General features: G+C 38.1%; 8 protein-coding genes across 8 annotated transcripts; 3 read left to right on the top strand and 5 right to left on the bottom strand.

Moving 5' to 3' along the window:
• Nucleotides 1-32: 32 nt before the first annotated feature.
• On the bottom strand, nucleotides 33-1,622 carry CWC22 (U2-type spliceosomal complex subunit CWC22; the record flags this gene model as incomplete). The annotated part of the gene is made up of 1 exon (XM_452827.1): nucleotides 33-1,622. The coding sequence occupies one exon, from the start codon at nucleotides 1,620-1,622 to the stop codon at nucleotides 33-35; it is 1,590 nt and encodes a 529-aa protein (XP_452827.1).
• A 211-nt stretch (nucleotides 1,623-1,833) lies between these two features.
• Nucleotides 1,834-2,703, top strand: CAB4 (putative pantetheine-phosphate adenylyltransferase; the record flags this gene model as incomplete). The annotated part of the gene is made up of 1 exon (XM_452826.1): nucleotides 1,834-2,703. One exon carries the CDS (start codon nucleotides 1,834-1,836, stop codon nucleotides 2,701-2,703), a length of 870 nt encoding a protein of 289 aa, XP_452826.1.
• Nucleotides 2,704-6,869: 4,166 nt separating this feature from the next.
• Nucleotides 6,870-9,296, top strand: YME2 (Yme2p; the record flags this gene model as incomplete). The annotated part of the gene is made up of 1 exon (XM_452823.1): nucleotides 6,870-9,296. One exon carries the CDS (start codon nucleotides 6,870-6,872, stop codon nucleotides 9,294-9,296), a length of 2,427 nt encoding a protein of 808 aa, XP_452823.1.
• A 342-nt stretch (nucleotides 9,297-9,638) lies between these two features.
• On the bottom strand, nucleotides 9,639-11,993 carry MKT1 (Mkt1p; the record flags this gene model as incomplete). Its single annotated transcript, XM_452822.1, has 1 exon — nucleotides 9,639-11,993. One exon carries the CDS (start codon nucleotides 11,991-11,993, stop codon nucleotides 9,639-9,641), a length of 2,355 nt encoding a protein of 784 aa, XP_452822.1.
• A 636-nt stretch (nucleotides 11,994-12,629) lies between these two features.
• On the top strand, nucleotides 12,630-13,667 carry OST3 (dolichyl-diphosphooligosaccharide--protein glycotransferase OST3; the record flags this gene model as incomplete). The annotated part of the gene is made up of 1 exon (XM_452821.1): nucleotides 12,630-13,667. The coding sequence occupies one exon, from the start codon at nucleotides 12,630-12,632 to the stop codon at nucleotides 13,665-13,667; it is 1,038 nt and encodes a 345-aa protein (XP_452821.1).
• Nucleotides 13,668-13,763: 96 nt separating this feature from the next.
• Nucleotides 13,764-14,063, bottom strand: SNN1 (Snn1p; the record flags this gene model as incomplete). Its single annotated transcript, XM_452820.1, has 1 exon — nucleotides 13,764-14,063. The coding sequence occupies one exon, from the start codon at nucleotides 14,061-14,063 to the stop codon at nucleotides 13,764-13,766; it is 300 nt and encodes a 99-aa protein (XP_452820.1).
• Nucleotides 14,064-14,358: 295 nt separating this feature from the next.
• Nucleotides 14,359-17,880, bottom strand: TCB2 (tricalbin; the record flags this gene model as incomplete). The annotated part of the gene is made up of 1 exon (XM_452819.1): nucleotides 14,359-17,880. One exon carries the CDS (start codon nucleotides 17,878-17,880, stop codon nucleotides 14,359-14,361), a length of 3,522 nt encoding a protein of 1,173 aa, XP_452819.1.
• A 980-nt stretch (nucleotides 17,881-18,860) lies between these two features.
• Nucleotides 18,861-23,168, bottom strand: TOP2 (DNA topoisomerase 2; the record flags this gene model as incomplete). Its single annotated transcript, XM_452818.1, has 1 exon — nucleotides 18,861-23,168. One exon carries the CDS (start codon nucleotides 23,166-23,168, stop codon nucleotides 18,861-18,863), a length of 4,308 nt encoding a protein of 1,435 aa, XP_452818.1.
• Nucleotides 23,169-23,563: the final 395 nt, after the last annotated feature.

The following is a 23,563-nucleotide window of genomic DNA, read 5'->3' as shown; positions in this document are numbered from 1 at the left end:
ACGGCGGCAGCATCTTTAGCGGTACTTGCAACTTATTGACGCCTTCTGGGCGGTGTTCTTGATCTATTACGACGAGAAATCGGAGATCTCGATCTGTTCCTACGTAATCTGTCGGGATGCATTCTAGGTACTCTTGGATTGTCCCTTTCTGAAACTTCACTGTTTTTGATAGCATTTGAATACCTTTTTCTCTGTTCTTCCTCTGCCTGTTGTAAAATGTTCCTCATATTGTCAGTTAGAGCACCTAATCCGATTGCAGTGAAATAATTGATAGAAAACATTATATCGTCCTGGGCTTCCCGAGGAAAGAGATTACTCAAAAAAGGCTGCAGTTCGACTGCCTCCAATTTTTTTTTTAGTGCATCGATGCCGAGATTGACAACCATCTCTTGAAAGAGAAACTTCAAAAACACCCTATTAGCTGCATTGCTGTCCCTTTCATTCATGTGCACTATTTCAAATACTTCGAATGGGATGCACTCGGTTGCAAGTGCATGGCCCCAAAATTTTCCAAGATTACGAATATTTGAAGGATCATTGTCTGCAATAGTTTGGTAATTCTCTTTGAATACTGCTGAAAAACTATGCTGCCATGATACGTGAAATGAGGTTAGACGCTCAGTTAAGATTCCGTAAAATTTTGAATAAGTCGGCTCCTGTGCACAGGCCTTTGTAATGGTATCTGCAACTTCATTTTTCTTAGCATCATTCAATCTCAACTGCAAAAGTTTGTGGGCTGCCTCATCACCAGAAAGCGAGCCCTTGAGTATAAGATATACCTTCTTCTTGAATTCTGTGTTTTCTGAATCTGTCATATCATTTAACGAGTTTTTAACATCTTTTGACTCGAGGAGCTCCTTGATAATTTCGCTCTTAATTTCTTCATATTGTTCGTTTATTAACTCATATTTATCATCCAAATGGAACCCATCTAAGTCCATTGCTGGATGGTCATTTGAAAAGTCAACCACAACTTCATGAACGTTATTTTCGACTGTCGGTATATTGACATTTTTGATCACATTTCTGTAAGAGCGACGTCTAGTGTCAAACAGTCTGTTCAAGGCTTTATAAGTGTGCTTTTGCGTATATCTATCTTGATATATTAGCCTTAATTTTTCAGCAATATCAGCCTCAGACTCCTTGTCAAAGGCCTGGAGTTGCTGACCTAATAGACATAAGATATGGCAGATAAGAATAATGTTGTCATCTGTTTTATTTCTTAGGAGAAAGTATATTAGCGCAAACGCGGTACCTTCATCAATGACTTCATCAATGATCAAGAAAGAAAGAAGGGAAGCCATATTGAAGTAAACCTTTTTATCACTTCGGTAAACGGCATCAATGAGCCGTAACACACATTCTCTACCTGTTAAAAATCCAATAGAAGGAAGATAGTGGTCAATTAGTTTCACAAGTCCTGCAAATGCAGAATCTTTATCATTTTCGCACTGTAGTGAAAGTAGTGTCGCCACAAAGAGGCGTCGATGCCGGAGAATATTAACCTCGATGAGGTCCCTTAGATTGCCAAGAATATTAGCGGAATCGATGTTCGTGAGAACATGGGACAATATCAGTCTGGACTGCTCCCATTCATGTTGTTGATGCTCCTCGGAATTCATTCTGACCTTCTTGATCGACGTAATGGTATGGCCAGTCCTGGTTTTAGTTTCACCCTTTTGAACTACTTGGTATTTAATTCTGATATTCTACATTTAAAATCAATAGCGTTTTAAAATTCATTATAGCATTTGCAAACATACCACGTATGATCACATAAACCAGAAGAGAACGATACTATACTAAGTATAAAAGATACTACTATTTTAGATAATGGGTACTAGAGTGGGTATTGTACTTCACAAGCTCCATGGTATAGATTTTAACAATGAGTTTACTAGCGTCGTAGAACAGACTCTTCCCTTTTTGAGGGATTCTACTGAATACAGCTTGGATATAATCCTTGAAGAGAAATTCGATAACGCTTACCATTTGGATTCTTATTTGGGGCATATCTATAGCATATCAAGGGACGTTCTTATCACCAAGGAGTTGTTCTTTACTAATATCAATGTACTATTCAATTTGTCGGAGAACAATCTATTGTATGATGTGATTTTCGCACAAGAATCCGCAACTTCACCTAATTACAAATGCAAGAAACTCAAAATATTCCAGCTATCTCCCATTTCAGAGTCCTATAATGGCACATTCCAGCCTTTGGAGAGAAATCAATATAGAGTCAGTGCTGTGGGCGGTACTTTCGACCATATTCATGATGGACACAAGATACTCTTGAGTGTGGCGTCTTTCATCACGAACGAGAAACTAATAATAGGATTAACAAACCAAGAATTGTTAGCAAATAAACAGCATAAAGCGCTTTTGGAACCATTTAGTGTAAGGTCAGCAAATGTTGAAGAATTCCTCAAGCTACTAAAGCCATCTCTCAAAATCGAAATCATCGCTATTCGGGATGTATGTGGGCCAACAGGCACAGTACCTGATATTCAAGCGTTGATTGTTAGCCGGGAAACCCTGGGAGGTGGGAAGATAGTCAACAAGACAAGACTTGACAGAGGTCTTTCTGAACTTGATATTATTGTGGTGAACGTTCTAGGGGGGCAAGAAGATGACGGTTGGAAGGAAAAGATGAGCAGTACTGAGCTAAGAGAGCGCCATTCTAAAAAGTTATCCAAATGAAGAAAGATTTCCGTAGTATTTAACTATTAAATAAACAGTAAAAATCAATTTTTGATCACCATTGGTCTGTCGGAATATGTGTTTTGAGCCCTTGACCGGTCAGGATGATCCATGCATAAATGGTCTAAGTTGTTTAATTTGTCGTAAAGGATCAAGCTTTTAGTTGCTTCATTTTCTTCTAAGGAGATGAAAGTTGCACCTTTATCCGATTGGAAGTAAGCGCCTAGTTTGATTTTCGAAAACTCTTTGCGACCAAGTCCAAATCTTTCGTGCAACCGGGCTTTAGTATCCTCGAACCTTTCTTCGGGGAATAGTACGAAAAGGAAAGAGATACCGTGCGAGTTTTCAAGTTCCCGGAAATACTGGTTAACGATCACTATTTTTCCAGTTTTGACTGAGTTTAAAGGATAATTGCTATTTGCTGTATCTTCGTCATATCCTGAGTCTACTTCTAACTGCTTTATGACATGTAGTTCTTCTGGTAGTACTCTACCGAAGACGACCAAAGAAGATTTCATTGAATCAAAAATCATATTAGGAGTAAGGATACCTTCGAATTCAAAAGATGAATTTGTCCATAATAAAATATTTTGTTTGTCCTCATCTGAAAAGCCAATTCTCGCCTGTAGTTTCTCGATGAATTCTCTGACGGTAGAAGAGTTCGGAACTCTAAATTCATAACATTGAAAGTGAACATAGCTATCAGTTAACCAGATGAACTTGATACTACGTAAATGTTCCAGTTGATGAAGCTCGATAGAAAGCACTTCATACTCGAAGTGTGGAATAGTTTCCTTGGTGAAATTCTTGATCAAATAATCGGTCAAAACAGAATTAGAGTTCATCACAAATTTACGACTTGGATAAACAGCGTACAAACGAAGATATTCTGGCTTCACCTTGGCATGTTTTGAAATTATTCTAGCAAGTTCACTGTAAGTACTCTTCGCTGATAACCAAAAGGAAAATGGTGTCCGATCTTCATCGTTAGTGATAACATAATCCTCATCGGAATCAGCAGATCTCACAAAAGTAAGTTTGATCCGGCTTTGCAAGTAATTGTAATATGAAGGTATATCTGAGTAGTATGGTATTTTTGTCACAGGATCAGTATTGGTGGTGGAAAGCGTGAGAATGTCCCCGTTTCTCAATTCACATTTGATCACTTCATCGGAAGAGGTAAGAGGGACTACCTCGCCAAGATTACACTCTTCATAAATATGGTCAGGTGTAAGCGCAGATGATATTGACGATAGTTGCTCTGAAATACGGCTTACTCTATCCCATAGATCCAATTTTGCGTGACAAAATCCTAAAAGTGTTTGTTCTTTCACATCAAACCTTTTTAGAAGTACTAGAATACTAGAATTGGGTTCTCCTTCAAGGTGAGGAGTTGGTAAAGTTTTTGACGAGACACCATCTTCGATAATGCTTAAAAACTGTTCATTCATACCAGTAAACTTAACATGACCGTTTTTTATTAGTTCCGCCAAGTACGAGAGTTCGTAGTATGGTTCTTCCAAATAAAAATCAAAAGCTGACGCTCTTCCCTTAGACTTCATTAGATCATCAACTGTTAATTCCAAGAACTTGTTGGTAATTTTTTCATCTATTCTCAACGTATCATTCAGCCTATAGGTCATCCCCCAATATTGAACTAAATCAGGGTTTTTGATATCGAGGTCAGCGTTGAACGAGGCAATCAACTCATTCACTTTGGTTGATTTGAGAACTCTTTTCTCGAAGGCATATTCCTTCTCATCATGTAACTCGGACGAAAAATCTGCAGCTCGGATATTAGGAGAGATGTCATGGCCGGATGCATATATGAAATTGCGCTGAGTATGGAGGTGAATATTAGCATATAGGTGCATATCCTCCATTTCTTTCCTTCTCAATTCCCTTGTCTCCAATTCTTTACCAATGCTGGAAACGACGTGTCCAGGGACATCACTTTGTTCTACTTCCTTCAATATTGATTCTTCCATGTCTTTTCTGATATAGACAAGCATATAGGCACTCGTCTGCCTGGCGAGAAGATAATTTTGGTATTCATCTTTGGTGAACCCTTGTATCTCATCATCTGGAAGTTTTGCTTTACCGAAATTCTCCTCGAACACCTGCTTATCTGTCGCTTTAATCACTCTGTCATCATCAAATCTGTACCATGAACCATGAGCGTCAGGTTGAATCATTGCATAGTAGTGACCGGTTGATATATCACCAGAATGCACTAATACTCCATGTAAGATGTAGTCGGCAGGGGTATCCTTTGGAGCAGCAGAATCAAGATAGTGTGATAAGTCTATCGATTCAGGGAACTCATATCTATCATTTATCTTGATAAGTTGATCATAATTAAAATCGTACTCAAAACGTTTCAATTGCAAATGTAGGACAGGTGGGAAAGACTCGAAGACTACACCTTTTGAGCATCTTGCAATCCATGATCTTGGGCAGCGTATTGATTCTCCCCATTCATGAGCTCTACCTCAATGTATTGTTCAAAAGACTCCTGAAGGTTCTTCATATCTTTAACATTTAACTGAATATCCCAAAAGTCTTCCACTCTTGAAGATTCATAATCTACATTAATACACTTGATGCAACTCTTCATTTTTCCCACAAATAGTTCATTGATTTTACCTTCAACTGAAGTACCTTTCATCCTGTGTTCTAAACGGTCCATTAAAATTCTATTCAATTCTTGGACATCATGCTGTGTGAATGCATCACCAGTATCCCAACCAAAGGATTTTGTTAGTTCAGTTGTATCTAGAGGCTCTTTGGAAGTTTGTAACAAATAGAATGCTCTCTGTAGTGCTAGGGCCACTGAATTTGTAGGATTCTCGTCTTCAGTCGGAATTTGATACACCAGTTTTCTAAACAACTTGGTGAAATGATATGATTGCAGTAAACTATTCAAATAACAGGTGGCACCTTGATTTTTAAATCCCACAAACCCTGTCATTTTCTTGGAATCGTAATTCAAAAAGTTGTGCCAAAGTACTCCCGTAGGATCCTCTATACTGCGGATAAATACGGATATATTCACTGCTCCTTGGTTCAAAAACCCAGAAGGTTTGTTCCTCGAATAATGTTTCAAATAATCAACCTCAATAAAATTTGAAAACCCCCAATCTTTGTCTGTCGCTGTAAATCTATGAGATGCCTTGTTGCTTAGTTGCACGTTCGCATCTTCGCCAGGTTTCGAGAACACAATAGCAAACTGTGCGCAAACATGCCAATCGGTGTTATCATTGTCCACAGATACAAGCTCCGGATCTGGATGAGGTGCAAGATATATCGAAACTCCTCTAGAATGATTGCCCTGCGGAAATATTAGTAAATCCCATTCTAATCCATCAAATTTGTACTTTCCGGAGTGGTATTTATCATTTGTTAATTCATACCAGTTATCGATCCTCCAGGTAAAAGAGCCTTCTGCTCGCGTTTCCAAATCTTTAATTGCAGGTAGGAAATCATTGAAGCTTTTTCCTAAATCTACGGCCTCTTGAATCCTTCCTAACACTTGAACTTCACTCATTTAGACCAGTTAAAAAGGGGAAAGTCGATGTCTCAGAGATCAAATGCCTTACAGAATGTAATGTTCCAACTGTCTAACAGTAAATAATGCAATAGAAATCGTGTCAATTATAGATCTGAACACTAATTCGACTGGTTACCTGGATGATTATACGTTGTGATCAGGTTTTGATTGTCGAGGTATTTGTTGATTCACCAAAACCCCTTCAAATCGTAATTATGCCTTTTTATGTTATCAAAAGTAAACTTTAAATATTAATTTTGACACACACGTGACATATTTAATGTTACCCGGGTGGATATATTGTCCGTGGCAATTGGTCTCTGGAATTTGAATGAACCGCATAATTTCAGAAGGCCGATACAGAAACAGGTCAGGGGAAAAAAGTTGATCTGAGATTGTTGCTACAATAGAGCGAAGGTCGGCAGTTTAAGAGTTGGTGAGTTTATCCAATCTTGATTAGTCTATCTAAGTTCTGTTGTTTTGAATCACCGAGTTAACTAAGGGGTTTGTTTGCAATTAATTTCTTTCTAAACTATCCGATCATTCTTCAATTGACTTCAATAGAAGCAAAGGCTAGTAAGTGCATCCCCTCCTCCCCTTTTCCCAAATAAGCAGGATGTTTTTATCGCGAAGTATACCTCAGGCTTTCAGCTTACGCTATACTACAAGGTATGGGAAGCTCATACTACGTCCTGGTAGACGATTTGTGTCAAGCGAAATTCAACAGAAGGACGAACAAGCCGGGGAATCTAACACAGCTACTGATACTGGTATAATCCACAAGACTGAACAAGAGACATTAATATATTTCGATAATGTTTATCCTAGGGCAATGTCTTTGTGGAGTCCGACACAATGGTACAATTTGTTGATGTCTAATCAGACGAGGAACGCTGTTCGTGCCAAAATATTCAAGTTTGCTAACCCTCCCGACAATCCAATACACAATTTAGAACTACGGTCCACTATTCCTATCAAAAGAGATGGAGGTGTTTTTGCTACTTTCCTTGTGCCTCCAAACTATACTACGGCTGAGGTCAATGCGATGATCCAAAAGAATACTCAACAAGAATCTTCAAAATCGTGGTTCTCGTTCTTCACCGAGGTTACTGCTTTCCCTGTTAAGGGGTCTCCTTGGATTGAAGACTTGAGAAGGCTTCCAAGCAATCAAATTCGTGTGAAATTTGAAGGAGGTTTCTTGACAGAAGAAGAAGTTTATGCGCTATTTAGGAGATACGGGACAATTATTAATATTTATCCAAATCCTAAAGAAATGACATACCTTATCAGTTACAGATCATTTAGAGGAGCAATTTGTGCTAAGAACTGTGTTTCAGGAATGGAAGTCCATAATAGTATTATTCACGTGCAATACGAACAGCTGACCCAAGGACATGTCATCAGCGACTTTTTCGTTAATCACACAAGGATAGCAGTGCCCTTGCTACTTGCTTTATTGTCCATCCTTGCAGTCATCGTTTTCGATCCAATCAGAGAGTTTACTATTGAACAAAAGATCACACATAAGTACTCACTTTCTTGGGACAATTACTTCCTAAAGAAGATTCTATCTGTAACGTCATCCACAATGTCTTCAGTTAAGGAATACTGGGGTATCACAGATAGACACGTACAGAAGAGACAATTATGGGAAGAACGTCAGGAGAAGGTTGCCGACCTAAAATTATGGCTACAGGAGAATAACAATACGTTTGTTGTGTTGAGAGGTCCTAGAGGTTCTGGTAAACATGAGTTGGTAATGCAACATACACTACATGATCGACCAAATGTTCTATATTTGGACTGTGATAAATTAATTAAGTCCAGAACTGACGCGAAGTTTTTAAGAAACGCGGCCAGTCAACTTGGGTATTTCCCAATATTTCCCTGGGTCAACTCTGTCACTAACCTACTGGATTTGGCAGTGCAGGGTCTGACTGGTCAAAAGTCAGGTCTTTCTGAATCTAAGGAGTTGCAATTCAGAAATATGTTGTCCACTGCTATGATGTCAATCAGGCACATCGCATTGAAGGGATACAAGCCTGTTATCGGAAGTGGAGACAGTATTATTAATGTGAAAGAAGAAGATTACTTACAACAACATCCTGAAAAGAAACCTGTAATAGTTATCGACCGTTTCAACAACAGAGCAGAAATGAATGGCTTTGTCTATAAAGAATTGAGTGATTGGGCAGCCATGCTGGTGCAGATGAATTTAGCCCATGTTATCTTTTTGACTGAAACTGTATCTCCGAACCAACTACTAGCAGAATCACTACCTAATCAAGTTTTCAAAATGATGACTCTTTCTGATGCCTCCAAGAAAAGCGCCAGACGTTATGTGTTAGCGCAGTTGCAAGAAACTACTGAAGATGACGATGATATCGATACTTCGAAACCCCTGGATCTAAATGAAAAGTTTGTTCATGAAATTGATGACTCTTTGGATCCAATTGGTGGTAGGATGTTAGATTTACAAGCTTTTGTTAGAAGAGTTAAATCTGGTGAACAACCGAAGGAAGCTTTAGAAAAAATGGTTGAACAAGCATCTGAGCAAATTACTCAGATCTTCTTGAGTGGCTCTGCTGACCCATTGAGAGGTGCACAGGCTTGGGAGTTGATTGAATTGCTAAGTGCCAATGGATCAATTCGCTTTAGAGATATCATCTATCGTCCGTTATTCAAAGCTGCGCCAGAAGCGGCCCTTTTGGATTTAGAAAAGAACGGTTTTGTCACTATGACCAGAGATAGAGGGGTCTTAACAGATATATACCCTGCGAAACCGTTGTTCTGTGCTGCGTTCCAATATTTACTAAACAACAAAGAGATGTACAATGTTCTAAGAACATCATACTTATTGAGAATGGTTACCTTTGAGACGGGAAGAATTAAAAAATGGGAAGAGGAATTAAGAGCATTGGGTAAAGTAAGTGATCAGAAAATGTTCAGAAGCAGATTAGCATATTTGGCAGGTAAAATCGATGCCAGTAGTGCTGCTATCGATGACTGTGAATCTGAAGTTAAAGAACTATCAAAAAAGTAAGTACTTCCCCTTGTAAATAACTACCGCGATCTAGCATATAATCTCCTTATGTATTAAGATAGACTTGTTTGGTTGATATATTTCTCTGTTAGAATTGTGTTGGTATCCAGAATATTTCACTTTGTCAACTCAATATGTGATTTGACTTTTTAATATCATAGTGAAATGTTTCCTGGAAAAAAAAATAATGAAAACAATAGACCATGTCAAGAGAAGTTTTCGAATCCTAGAACACCAACTGTTCTTATGCTATATCAGGTTTCGTCGAGTTTTCATTTCTTGTCATCGTGGATTACTTTTACTTAAACTTTGTCGAGCTATACAAGTATTTAAAAAGGAGTATCATTTCACAAACGTATCAGAAATGAATCTATATGCCTTTTCATATATTTCTAATTCATTCTGTTGAAGCAACTCCAATTCTGCCATTCTAGCACAGACTGTACCGAACTGCTCAGTCAATTCGAAAGACTTGTTAAACTCTTCCTCTAGCTTGGGAACAGATTTGTATGCGGAAAATGTGACAGATATCAAGTTCATCGCATCTTCTTTATCATGTCCATTGTGTAACCATTTCTGAAGATAGAACTCCCACATCATTGCCATGATAGTATTTGGAGTGGATAGTTTGAACGGCATAACCTTTACAATCGATTGTATCCATTCGTCGTTGCTCAAACTTAATCTATCAAATTCTCCTGAGACCAAAGAACTTACAGATACGCTCTCAAATAATTGACAGAGGTTCTTTTTCACGAAGTCAACATGATCTCTGAAAATCAAGGTCTTTTTATCAATTGGTCCGTAATAGTTACCTGGTCTTTGCGATAATTGATATAGGGTCAGAACACGAGTCAAGACCATAATATATTGTGATTCCTTTGGATATGTGCGTAACGTTGCTGCTGACAAAGCGGAAGGAGTTGCAGGTTGAATCTCTTCGGATAAAGATAGGACCCCCAGTTTCATGAACACTAGTAGGACAAATATAGCTTCAGTATTTTGAGCTGAAACATCTAGATCATTTAACTCTGCCAATAGGACACCGTATTTTGTCGGAGTCAATTTGGTAGAGCTAACATCAAGTTCATAAAACCCTAGCAACGTCAACAATCTTAAAAAGTTTGTTGCTAGCAGATCAAAAGGAGTGGTCAACTTTTCATCAGCGGGAACTGATGCAGGAAACAAGACTTTGTTTGAAATGAAAGATGATAGATCTTTTGTACCCGACAATAGATTGATAAATGTTGAAATGCTGAATTCTTCAGTACTCTTAGTCCGAACAGCAAGTCTGTTTATGGTCTCAAAAATTGTTGGAGACAATCTGTTCGTTAAGGCAGTTTCAGTTCCTGGGGAAAACCAGGTGATATACTTCATTTGTTTGATTTGATAGTATCTGTTAATTGGACTAGTCAATAAATTGATCTCTTTGTTTTGGAAAATATCGACTGATTTCTTTACTAGTCTTTTGTATGAATCAGAAGTTCCACCGTCTAATGGTGCATACTCTGCGTATATACCGGTAGCTAACGTAGTTAGCAAATCGTTTCCTATCAAACCGATGGATCTGTAAAAGTTATACTCATGAGGTAATCTTTGTTGAATGAGATCGTGCACATCATTTGGAATTGGTTCTGGAGACGAAGATTTTGAACTATCAGATTCAGTGGCGATAGAGTATTGTGAATCTGGAGAATAAAGTTCTACTTTACCGTTTTCTGTTAAAACTGGCATATACTTTAAAGAAGAAATACCCTTTTGATACGCTTCAATCTCTTTCGACAAGTCAATTTGGACAGGGTTCGTTAACAAATACGTGTAGTAATTTGTGCCACCATTCACAGACATATCTAAGGCTGTTTCGAACAACTGCACAGAGGGGTAAACTTGTAATGGGGGTAAAGTTCTTGGCTGCAAATCATTACCGATAGCCATACAGATATCAACAAAATCTTCCAAATTACAGTTCAACTCACTTAGCACACGATGGGAATCAACAAACCTAAACTCTTTGTTCGGGAACTCCATACCAACGATAAATTTTGGTACATTTTTAAGCATCAATAATTCAGTTGGACCATAAATTGCGTCAATATATTCCATTTCGTACAAATATGCCAACTGCATCCAACTGCAGTATGGAGCCACTTGAAATTGAATATTTTTTTCAATGAAATAATGGATCAAATCAGCCTGGAACCTCTTCAAATCGATTGGAACCCCATATCTGAAAGCTTCATTTGGAACCAGAGGCTGGTCTATGTAAGTTGATTTATTCTGATTCAACATATTAGTCCATTGAGCCCAAGCACGGTTTCTATGAGACATGGCAGATGCCAAGGGACTTTTGCCACCACTAGAAGCAGCCGGTTGAGAACCAATTGAGTTCAAAAACTCCGCTCCTGCTGAAGAATAAGATTGATAATCCAATTGATTCGCAGTCAAAGAACCTGGAAACAAAAACAATGGTGTCACATTGTTCTCACGGAAAACCTCCAAATCTGAATCAATGTACATCCGCAAACTGGTAGGAGGACCACCAATAGCATCCAAATACTGTTCACGCTTATTCGTCAACAACCGTGAAACGTAATGGTTCACATCGATACCAAGAGTCACGTTTTGCAAGATGTCAATCGAAGCTGAACCTACAACACCTCTCTCAAAGAGATACGCTTCCAAAGATCTCACAGGCATATTTTCTCCAAAAATGGAACCTTTCAACCTCTTACTCTTTTCTCCTTTCCGTAGGTTTGCTTCTTGCCTCCCTTGCCCCTTCTCTACACGTACTTGCCACCTTTCTTGAACAACTCCTAGTTTGTTAACTTATGACCAAAACTTTATGTTTTCCCAATTTTATTTGTTCTGTCTTTCTTTTCCTGCGTTTTCGACTAAAGGGAAACAAGTTTCAACTCAGATTACAAGGCCGTATTGAAATATCTATAATAATGGTACGGATGACAAGAAGCAACAAGGGAAAAAAGCGTTTCTTTAGTGCCATTGACCTCTGAAAAGAAGTGAGATCTTTACAAGTGGTGGTTATATACGATCTGATATCCTTCAAAAAATAGAACCATGATGTTCAAGGTCCTGAATCTCTTTAAAATGCATCTCGAAACCGTAAATGTGTTCTGAATGTTCTGTCCACGTGATTCATTTTCTCAGTTTTGAACAACATCATAATAATCTAAGCCAACTTATATGTGGAGCTACTTTTATAACTTAAAGGCATACGTGACTTAGGATCAAAAAGTCTGTTATTAGACTGAGTGAGTTTGTTAACAGGTAGGCGAGAGGCAATTGGTAGTTCTAGATATCGGAAAATTACCAAAAATGAGATTGAGTACGGTTTTTGCAACATTTTTGGTATGGTATATGTCATTGGTGACCGCTATTTCCAATAAAAGGTTGCTTGAATTATCCCAGAAAGATGGGAACGTGATCAAGTTGAATTCTAAAAACTACGAGAAGATTTTGAACTCTCCTAGAAAATCAGATATCGTGGTGTTCTTCACAGCAACTGCTACCCAGTTTTCTTGTACTTTATGTCTTGAAATGTCACCAAGTTTTGATGTTGTTGCCAACTCGTGGTTTTCTGATCATGCCAATGGTATCTCTAAGGAACTTGAAAACCATGGTCTGTTCTTTGCTAAGTCTGATTTCAACGCAGAATCTAAGCAGCTATTCTCTCAGTTCCAATTGACTAGTGTGCCAGCATTTCTAGTGTTCAAAGCTGGTGGGAAGTCAATAAACGATGTGGAAAAGATTACCGTTGCAACTGAGCTAGGTGCAAATCATTTGAACTTCCTTGCAGATAACATCAAGAATGCCGTGCAAATCCCAGATTTATTCGTTTATGAACCGATTAACTGGGGCGCTTGCATTACCACTGTGGTTACCGTTGCTATTGTCACTTTTGTTCTGGTGAGATATACTTCTGCTTTGTTAAACGTACTTACTCTAAGACCGTTATGGGGTATCGCCTGCTCTTTCTGTATTACTACATTGATTGCTGGTGCAATGTTTATCAAAATTCGTGGATCACCATTCTCTGGTATGTCTGCTGATAGAAAATCTATTGTATATTTTCTTGAAGGGCAATTACAAAATCAATATGCCATTGAGTCCCAAATCATTACTGTGCTATACAGCGTTCTAGCGTCATCTTTCATCGGACTAATATGTGTGGTTCCTTATATTCAAAAGTGGTATCAGAAAAAACAGCATTACGGTAAGGCTGCGATAGTGAACTTTTCATTAGCACTATTTTTCACTGCCGTCATTTACATTTTCTACAGTGCTCTGATGGCTGTATTTGCATTAAAGAACACAGGATATCCATTCAAACTATTCAAAAACCCTTTCAAATAACTGCAATTTACGTACATACTTTTTATAAATGAGTGCAAAATGAGCCTAACCCGTCATTTCGAAGAGTTACAACGATTCGCAAATATCCAACGATGGTTATTCCGATATGGATCCCACCATTTTCTCGTACCTCTTTAAGACAACGTCAACTTTGGTTTCAAGTTTATCCAGCCTCTCAATCTCTGCATTTAACGAACAATATTTATTGATACGATCTTGCTCATCTTTGCATGTTTCTCTCAATTGCTTAAGCCGCAGTATCAGCACTGCTTGTGATTCCCTTAATTCATTAATCGATTGGTATATGCTTTCTAAATTGCCACTCAAAAGAGAATAAACGCATAGCTCAATCGGGTGTAAACCAGACTTTGTAGCATCTTCTGCATCAATATCCATTGTTATGAGAACCGATGGTGAATATCAGGTATTTTCGCTTTGTATTCTTGTACCTAGATAACTCTACCTTTTTCTAAATATGGCTGGCTCTTTTATGGTTTTTCATGGATTTTGTTTCACTCAAAATGAACATCCATACGGAAATAATCCTGTTAAGGCCAAATACGAAACGAATAAATGTTCTAAATTATGGATTATATAGTACAATTAAGTTACATTGATGTACAGACATACTGCACAGGAGTTTTAAGAAAAGAAATGTTCTTTGGGGAACAGCTACGAAGCAACTAATTTTTTAGTCCTTTTCTGTTTCATCATCTTTTTTCTTACCACCGAATATGCCTTTCTTGATTTTTCCGACAGCTCCAAGACCACCACCAATGACTGTCGTACCTGCTTGTAGTCCGGCAGAGAAACCTTTACCGGCAAGATCACCGATTTTTGTCTCTTTTCTAGTGACAGCTAAAACGTATCTTGGTTGGAACTCAAATGATAAGTGAACGACACCCGCATCTTCTTTCTTTTCGCTTGGCAATACTAGCGGAATATCCAATTCAGTTGGATTTTCGGGGTCAATCTTAGATAGGGGTAGTATGGCTTCGCCAATGTTGTCGTCTTTATTACCAGCATCCCAATCCATAATTTTGATTTTTAGATAGTTGTTGACACGATTTGCGACTTGAACTGTGCATGATTCGTTCCAAGTAGGATCCAAAGTCTTTTTAATTGTCTTTGTTTTATAGAATGGAGAACCATTATCGTTGAGATAAAGCTTGACGAATGGATCAGATTTCCCATTACGGTCTGAAGAAATTAAATCATTGGCACTCTTAATATTAATCTTCAAGTCACCGCAGTTTGTAATCAAATCGGATTGTGGCAACTTTGTTACAGAGATGGGGAACCATGAAACTTGGACCATTATTTTGGCGCTACTAGGTCCAGTTAATGATAAGATAGATGGTTTGTAATAACAATTCTTCAATAACTCAATTGTTGGGATGGTGACTTCACACAAACAATCTTCTGCTTTGTTCAGATTTTTATCTTTTGAAACTCTAAAAGTGGTGGTGGACCATTCTAATTCTTTAATTATAACATCACCCACCATTCCACTTCTGAAAGATCTCGTAGGGCTCTTTTGTGAGACAAAACGAGCATACCCATTTGCATCAAAAAAGGCCTGCAAATAACATCCTTGTTGAGGCAATTCGCCGCTGAGAATGTACACAGATAGAACACCACTGTTGTATTGTAAAAGCTCATCGAGATCAAGCTTCATCTTTGAACTGTACATATCTTCGAGTTCTTTCAATTCTTCTTCCTCCTCATCCAACTTAGCTTTCAACTCAACGTTCTTCTTGTCACCAATCTTTTCAAATTCTGCTTTAGACTTCTCCCAATTAGCCTTCTTCTTCGAGATTTCATCCATTTCTTGAATTTCTTCTAGAGACAGGACAGGTACGGCAGGATAGAATGACGCATAATAGGTAATGACACCTTTGGCACCCTTCTTACTAACGAGATTACCGGTTTTAGGTTCATCATCAATATGTGCTATGTATTTATCGTCAGAACCTTTTTGGAACATATCGGAAATTGGAATATCAACTTTACCCAATGAACGATCCTCTCCAGCATATTCCACATCAAGACACTCAATAGAAACCTTTTGATTCGATGAACTCACAGCAACATATATAGCTTCATTCCAAACAGGGTTAACTGTGGATTCCACAACATTAGTTCTACCTTTAGGCAAATTATTGACTAAAACTCTGGCATATGGGTCAATGGTACCAAACTTTTCGAGATTCTTTAACCCTGTGGCTTTATTCAATAAAATACGGAGTACGCCGACAGGAGGCGTATAAGCAACATCATTTGAGCCAATATCCAATGAGACAGGTTTCCACTGAGTAGAGATCTTCAAAGAACTCTTCCCATTTTTCAGAGGAATCCATTCTTTCGCCACTAATGTTCTGTCGATTAAATCGTTTAATGTTTGAACGGTACTTGAAATAATGTCGCCCTTGTCGTTTTTGACAACCAGCTTGATTCTAGTTTTTCTGCGGTCCGTAACAACTGCCTCATATGGAGCAGCCCACGAAGGTTTCTCGGATTTTTTTATGGTAGAAGTTGTCAATACCAATTTAGAGTTCACAAATAGTTCAACATAAGAGTTAACAGCCTTACCAGTCTCATCCAAATCCTTGGCTTCCTCGATGGTAATCTTTGTAATACCTGTGTTGAGATCTGGAACTTCCTCAACTGTACCGTCCGGTAATTTCTTAGACTCAAGAGTTGCATGGAACTTCATGTCAAAGAAGAGGTCACCCACAGGCTTAGAGTTTCTTATGAAATGAGAGGAAACATTTTTTTGTAGGGGAGTGTCATGGAGCGAACTCAAATTGTAGTAAATTCTACCCAAAACCTTGTCCTTTAAGTGTTCCCTCTTATCATAAACAGTAATCTCTAATGGATCAGTGAAAGAAGCAAGTAAGATAAACATCGATTCATTCCAGACAGGATTAAGTGTGTCTTTGACAGTTCTTGTTTTCCCAAGTACACGGCCACCAATAGAGAATTGAAGATATGGATCAACAGAGATGTTCATTAGGTTGGAACGCTTTAAGTCCTTTGCATTCTTCACGGTTAGCTCCAACACACCAATTGACAATGCGGAACCAGACACTAATTGTGGAATATTCAATTGAAGCGAGAAAGGTGGCAAAAACAATGGGCCTAGATACTTTCTGGCTAGTTCTCTTGCTAAAGGTAGAAGACCTGGAATACTCATAATTTCCCAGTTGAAAACGGTATTACCTAATAGCTTGCAAACAAAATCGATATCAGGAACGTCCAAAAACTGAATGTTGACGGTTTCGATATGAGGGAAAGGTGTCATTAGCTTCATACGAACCCTAACACGAGCTTTGAAAGCGATATCTGCTACAACCACTGGTACAGTTAAACCGAAAAGTTTCGCCTTAAGGACAACGGTTTGATTCACATAGTTACGTAATTGTTTGGAAGTCAAATCAGACAAATCGTGTGGAGTGAACGACATCCCAAAATCCATGACGACAACATCCAATTCAGTGTTTTGGAAAGTCTTTACCAAGTCAATTCTTGGTGGTTTTATACCCAATGTGAAACGATCTATCCACAGTGCTTTTACGAAGGCTGGGATCGCTTCGTTAACAGCAATTTGTTCGTTAACCTGTTCCACAACAATTTGAGACACCGACGGTTCAATTATTGGCCAGTACTTGTCCAAGAAACTGTTCAACCATTCCATTGACTCATAATCATCTTCCACCTTTTGGACAACAAACTCTTTTTGAGCAAGTTCTCTAATTGACATTCTATATTTTTTAACTGAGGTCCTATAGAACACAGCTGTAGCAAGAATAATGAAGAATACAGGACCTAACGAGAACTTAAATTTTCCAAGCAGAAAGGAAAGGAACCCGCCCATAAAAAAGATTCCTACCGCATGATACCAATCCCCGTACGCCTTATCAGGAATGACATTATCTAGGAAAGTTTCTTCATTGACTCCCAATAACTCATCTTCAAAAGTCAACGTATCCGATTCTTCCCAACCACCCATTTGCTTCCAACCCACGTACGTAGCATCTATGACTGGTCTAACCTCGCTAGAGGTCTTCGCAGGATCAACCTGTTTTTCCTCTGATACATTACCAGCATCACTAGAAAGCGCTGCAGTGGGTGCCAATTTGTCAACGCCGTCGACTTGAACTACCTGTTCGCCGGATGCAGGGTTTACAATATCAGTACCTGCACTAGCCATCTTTGTTAACAATTTTTATTCGAGTAAAGTATTTCCGAATACTAGCTTCTATTATGCAAATTCGCAAATGAACTTAGCAAAAACTGACAGAAAGAATATGAATTCAGGCTCTTTGTCAAAACAAAAACTCAATTGACCACCCGCACTGACTGACAAATATCACAGGCTGCAATTGTATCCGTTTCCCTTAATCAGTTTTGATCTTAAAAGCCCCGAAATCACGATGGATCAGTATTTCAGCCCGTTTACCCCTTACACACAGACGAATATAATCCAGAAAAACAAGAACACAAAAATTCTCAATTATAGAGCTTCTCCTTACCAAACAACAGGTTCACGAGCAATTTTAGGTTTGAAGTCCTTCACTTAGGTTGGTATAAACACGAATTAAGTGTTCTAAAATAATTTTGCCCTTTATACTTTTTTTTCCGTTCCTTCTTTTTCTTCATTGCGAAAAAAATGCAAAAAGAAGCAGAGTGTATGGAATACTAAAAAAAAAAAAAAAGATCACGGAATATATATAGAAAGACACCTAAAAGTATTTAGTACTGCGTTGATTTGGTACGACGAAAACGGAAATAGGGTTAAAGACCAGACAAGAATTATATTTACATGATCCTAAAAGTAGTACCTAACCAGAGTTTTAGCTAAGACTGACGTCAATTGCCCCTATTGCGCTTTTTAAGTGGACAATTGCATTTACTGAGTGTATATAATCGTATTTTCTTTTCAGCACATCTTTTGTCATATCAGGGCTATTCATGTGGTTGCTATTTCTATACATATTTTTTTCGACACGCAGATGCCATTTTGTTTTTCTTCGATAGCTAAACATATCCGGAATGAAAAGCAAAAGAGTAAGAAAGCAGAGAAGCTTAGTAGAAAGATGCCAAATAAAACAGGAAGCATAGCCGATCTATTGACCGTTCATTTAGTTAATTAGCGATTTATATATATTCATACTTATTTTATGCATTCATTCAGTCAGATTCTTGGAATGATGCATCGGAGTTTGCTTCTTCATCATCGTCATCTAAGAAACTGTCGTCTGATAAATCCTGTGTGTAGTTGGACTTCGTAGTTTGAGTCAATCTTGGACTTCTCTTTCGTGGTTGAGAGGGTAAGTTTTCAAGAATATCAAGATCACTTTCATCGCTCAGTGAGACTAGATCTGCTGTCTGCGAATTTTGTTTCCTTGTTGTCTTTTTCTTGCCTGCTAGAATCTTTTCGTCATCGTCGTCGTCGTCTTTGAGAGGAGAGATTCCTACAGTATCCTGGGATTTAGACGCTATGGATGGAATAGGAGACGCGGACGTGGAATCGCCATTATCATTGAACGCAGAGCTCAATTTTTTGAATTTACTGGAAAATACGCTGAACTCATCATTGTCTTCCTCGGGTTCCTTAGAGACTGAATCCGCCTTCTTTGCAAAGATGGTACTAGCATGAGAGGCGGTTGGTTCTGGATCTTCTTTGACCTCTGGGGTCGTTTGTTTAGTGGATTTTGCCTTTGAAAGTTTCTTTACAATATCGTTGTTTTCAGTTTTAATTTTTGGTACCCTTTTAACCTTTTCAATAACTCTTGGTTCGATTAAAACTCTTTCAAAATCAACATATTCTCTCTTGACAGATTTTCTGGCTCTTTTTTTTGGTTGTTTTGAATCATTGTCATCGTTTTTACCGCGCTTTCTTCTCTTACCCTTCTTGGTGGTGGCTGCATCGGGAACGATGCTGTTACGAACCTCTTCGTCGTACTGAATGAATTTTTCGTAATGTTCTACGAAGTCGTCTAAATCAATTTCCCATAAATCTTTAGCAGAAAGTTTTAATAGCCGTTCCAATTCTGTTTGTTTCTCTTGCATTTGTTTCATTAACTTTTCATATCTTTCCTTTGTCAAAGCCCAGATTTTCATACCTAACAAATAGTCGTAATTACCAAATTTCTCTTCTGGTCCGTTTACAACATCTTCACTTTCTTCAGCGTTGTCTTCTGCTTCGCTTTTCTCTTCGTCATCATCATCATCATCTTCGTCATTCAATGCTTCTATTTGTGCTTGCTCCTCGACTTTACCGTAGGTTGGTTTTCCTTCTTTGTTGATTCTTGGGAAACCCAAGGACATTAATTCTTCGAAGAGGACTGGACGAGGTTTGTTACTGACTGATAACTTTTTCTCAACGATCATCATAATGAATTTAACTTGATATGATAGCTTTTCAACTTCCCACTTTAGCCTTTCACCAATATAATCTTTTCTCTTCTGATAATAGGTGAGTCGAGTATAATAAAAGTCAGACAAAATGTCACGAACATCATCGTATTTTTTAATCTTCCCCTGAGGATCGAATGCAACCATGTTGCTGAGACTTACCGTAGAAACCAATTTGAATCTTTCATAGAAACCTATTTTTCTCGTCTTCTCCATTTCATCGGAAGTCAAGGTGATAATAAACTTGATGGTGGCTCCATGCTGTTCTTGTATGTCTTTAATCCAAGGCTTAACCTTATCATTACCACTTAAACCCAATAGTAAATGCTCCTTGATGACGGAAGTCCAAGTCTTGGGAGGCAGTTCCGTTATTTCCAACGTATTTTCATCGATTTGTTCGATTCTACCATAAGTACGATACTTTTGTGGATCTATCTTCTCCAAGGATCCCTGCCATCCCCTGTACCATGGCGCCATCTGCTCCATTTCCTCTCCCTTCATCAGACGCTTCACATTATTGACAATATCCATTGGATTGAAAGGAGGAATATTAGTACTCCAACCCGTACCAATACCTTCAGTACCATTTACTAAAACCATTGGAATAACCGGTAAATACCATTCAGGTTCTACAGTCTGTTCATCATCTTGAATATAATTCAATAATGGATCGTCGAGAGTATTGAAAATTTTTCTCGTAAGTTTGTTTAGCTCCGTGAAGATATATCTTGGCGCAGCAGAATCTTTACCACCTGTTGCTCTTGTACCGAAGGCACCATTTGGTTTCAACAAGTAAATATTATTGGAACCAACAAAATCCTGAGCTAGACCGACAATAGTTTGATACAAAGATTGTTCACCATGATGATACCCTGTATGTTCTGAAACATAACCACCTAATTGAGCGACCTTGATTTCACTTTTCAAATTACGTTTGAAGCAGGCATAGATAACTTTCCTCTGACCAGGTTTCAAACCATCTAAAACAGAGGGAATAGATCTAATGTTGTCTGCTAGAGAGAAAAGAATTAATTCTTTATTGATAAAATCACTGATTGGAATCTCTGTTAGCTTTGGATCTAATACAGTACCAGGCTCATACAATTTTAGCCATTCTTTACGGTCGTCCGCCTTCTTTTTTGAAAATGCTAGATCAATTAATTGAGAATCATCACCTTGCAAGGCATGGAATTTCTTCAAGTGCTTATCTAAACCTGAAAAGTACTCACGTGCTTCCTGTTGTGTCGACGTACCCAAACCCTTGTAATACTTCTGTTTCCAAGTGTACTTGTGAGACTCTTCTTCTCTCCACTTTTCGTAATCTGGCATGTTATAGAAAGAAATGGTTTCTTTCTTGGGTCTTGAGATTGTGATTTTAATGATGGGTGTGATAAATTCTATTAAAAATCCTGGAATATCGAGAAGACCAGGGAAGGAACTCTCCAGGAAATTAATGATCAAACCTTTGATATGTGAACCATCGTGATCTTGATCCGTCATAATCATAATATGACCATATCTTAAAGTTGTAGTATCTTCGTACCGCTTCTTATGCTGCAACCCCATAATTTTTTTTATGGCTTGAATTTCCGCGTTCTTACTGATTTGATCAGGGGTCGCTTCCCTAACATTTAACATTTTACCTCTTAAGGGGAAACATCCATAATAATCTCTTCCAACGACAGCCAACCCAGCAACTGCAAGAGACAAGGCAGAATCACCTTCTGTTAGAACCAAAGTACATTTGTAACCTTCTTTTGTTCCAGCCATATTTGCATCTTCAAGTTTGGGGTACTCAGTAATTCTGTTCTTTCTTGAACCATCAGTTTTCTTCAATTGCTTATGAGCATTCTCATCGGCAATTTCAAAGATCTTCGTCGCAAGATCAGTCTTCATTATTTTATTGATGAATTCTGATGGGACTTCGCACTTGGAACCGAAATCCTTGACCCTTGTCGTTAATTGTTCTTTGGTTTGAGAAGTGAATGCAGGGTTCTCAATTAAGCAATTGATGAAAATAAACATGTTGTTCTTAATTTGGAAAGGTTTGATTGTCTTCTTTTGTTTCTTCAAGCGGTCAGATACTTTCTTTATAATTTGATCTGTAACATAGTTAACATGTGTACCACCTGATGTAGTGGCGATCGAATTAACAAATGATATTTGTTGAAATGAGTTTTCCGATACTGCAAATGCAACTTCCCAACGATCATTAATTCTTTCATATAAGATAGTTGGGATTTTAGTAGGCTCTTGCATTGGTTCATCTGGGGTACTCGACTCTCTAAGTCTATTTAATTTGATCTTCTCTAGTGATTTCAAGTATAACTCGACGTAGTTTTTGAAGTTACGAATCTTTAAAGCTTTACCATTCAATGAGACGTTCACATCACGTACGGAACCATTGATATCATAGACACGACGCCTCATAACACCAACTATATCATCGTCAAGTTTGTCCATCCCGAATCTTTGAAGATCTGGTTTGAATATGACCTTTGTATAAGATGGACCTTTCTTGTAAGACGTAATTTTAGGCGGATGACACGTAGACATGTTGTTTTCCCAATTTTGGATATATTTATGCCCTCTAGAAGGATCAGCGGTCTCTAGTATGAATTCTGTGGAAAAAATATTACAAAGCTTAGCACCGTAACCGTTTCTACCACCTGTAACTTTCTTCTCATCGTCATCGTAATTAGAGGATGTCAAAAGATGGCCAAAAATTAATTCAGGAATATAAATACCTTCCTTATCATGAATTTCAACGGGAATACCCTTACCATCATTCTTGACTTCAATAGTATTCTCCTCTTGATTAATGACAACATCAATCTTCTTCATACTAGGATCACGAACCTTGTTATCTGCAGCGTTAACCAAGATTTCATCGAAAATTTTGAAAAGACCAGGGACTATATTTACAGTTTTTTCAATCATACAATCGGTTGTTTCATCATGAATCCATTGTTGCGATTCCTGTACTTCAACAGAACCAATGTATGTATCTGGTCTCTTTAAAATATGCTCTAATTGCGATATCTTCTGATACCGTTCAGAGACGGTCTTTGACTGTGTCATTCTTAAATCAGCAACACGTCCAAAAAAGACACACCAGAAAAAACGCTCTCTTCACTAATCCTGAGCTCCAATGACAGCTAATGATTTAATCAGATTTTAGGAGAGTACTAGTCAGTATTGATAAAACAGACACAAGACCTGGTTCCCTACTCCTTCTGTCGCAAGATAGAAGTGTTCATTAGATCTCATCAAAAGCCTTAGATGTTTTTCCTGTTTTTATTTTTCTAGAATTAAAGTACGCGTAACAAAACGCACTAAGACCAAAAAACGTTTTGAAAGAGACTAGATGGCATATCTACAGCTGATATTAAAAAGTGACATAAATCAAAGAAGAATACTGCATATATATACTGAAGGCAGCAAAAAATTCGTTGACGAGATCCAATTTATTAATT

The sequence above is a fragment of the Kluyveromyces lactis genome (genome assembly GCF_000002515.2).
Source record: "Kluyveromyces lactis strain NRRL Y-1140 chromosome C complete sequence".
Classification (NCBI taxonomy): Eukaryota; Fungi; Ascomycota; class Saccharomycetes; order Saccharomycetales; family Saccharomycetaceae; genus Kluyveromyces; species Kluyveromyces lactis.
The sequence above is the reverse complement of the archived record's forward strand: the minus strand, read 5'-3'. Positions and strand labels throughout refer to the sequence as shown.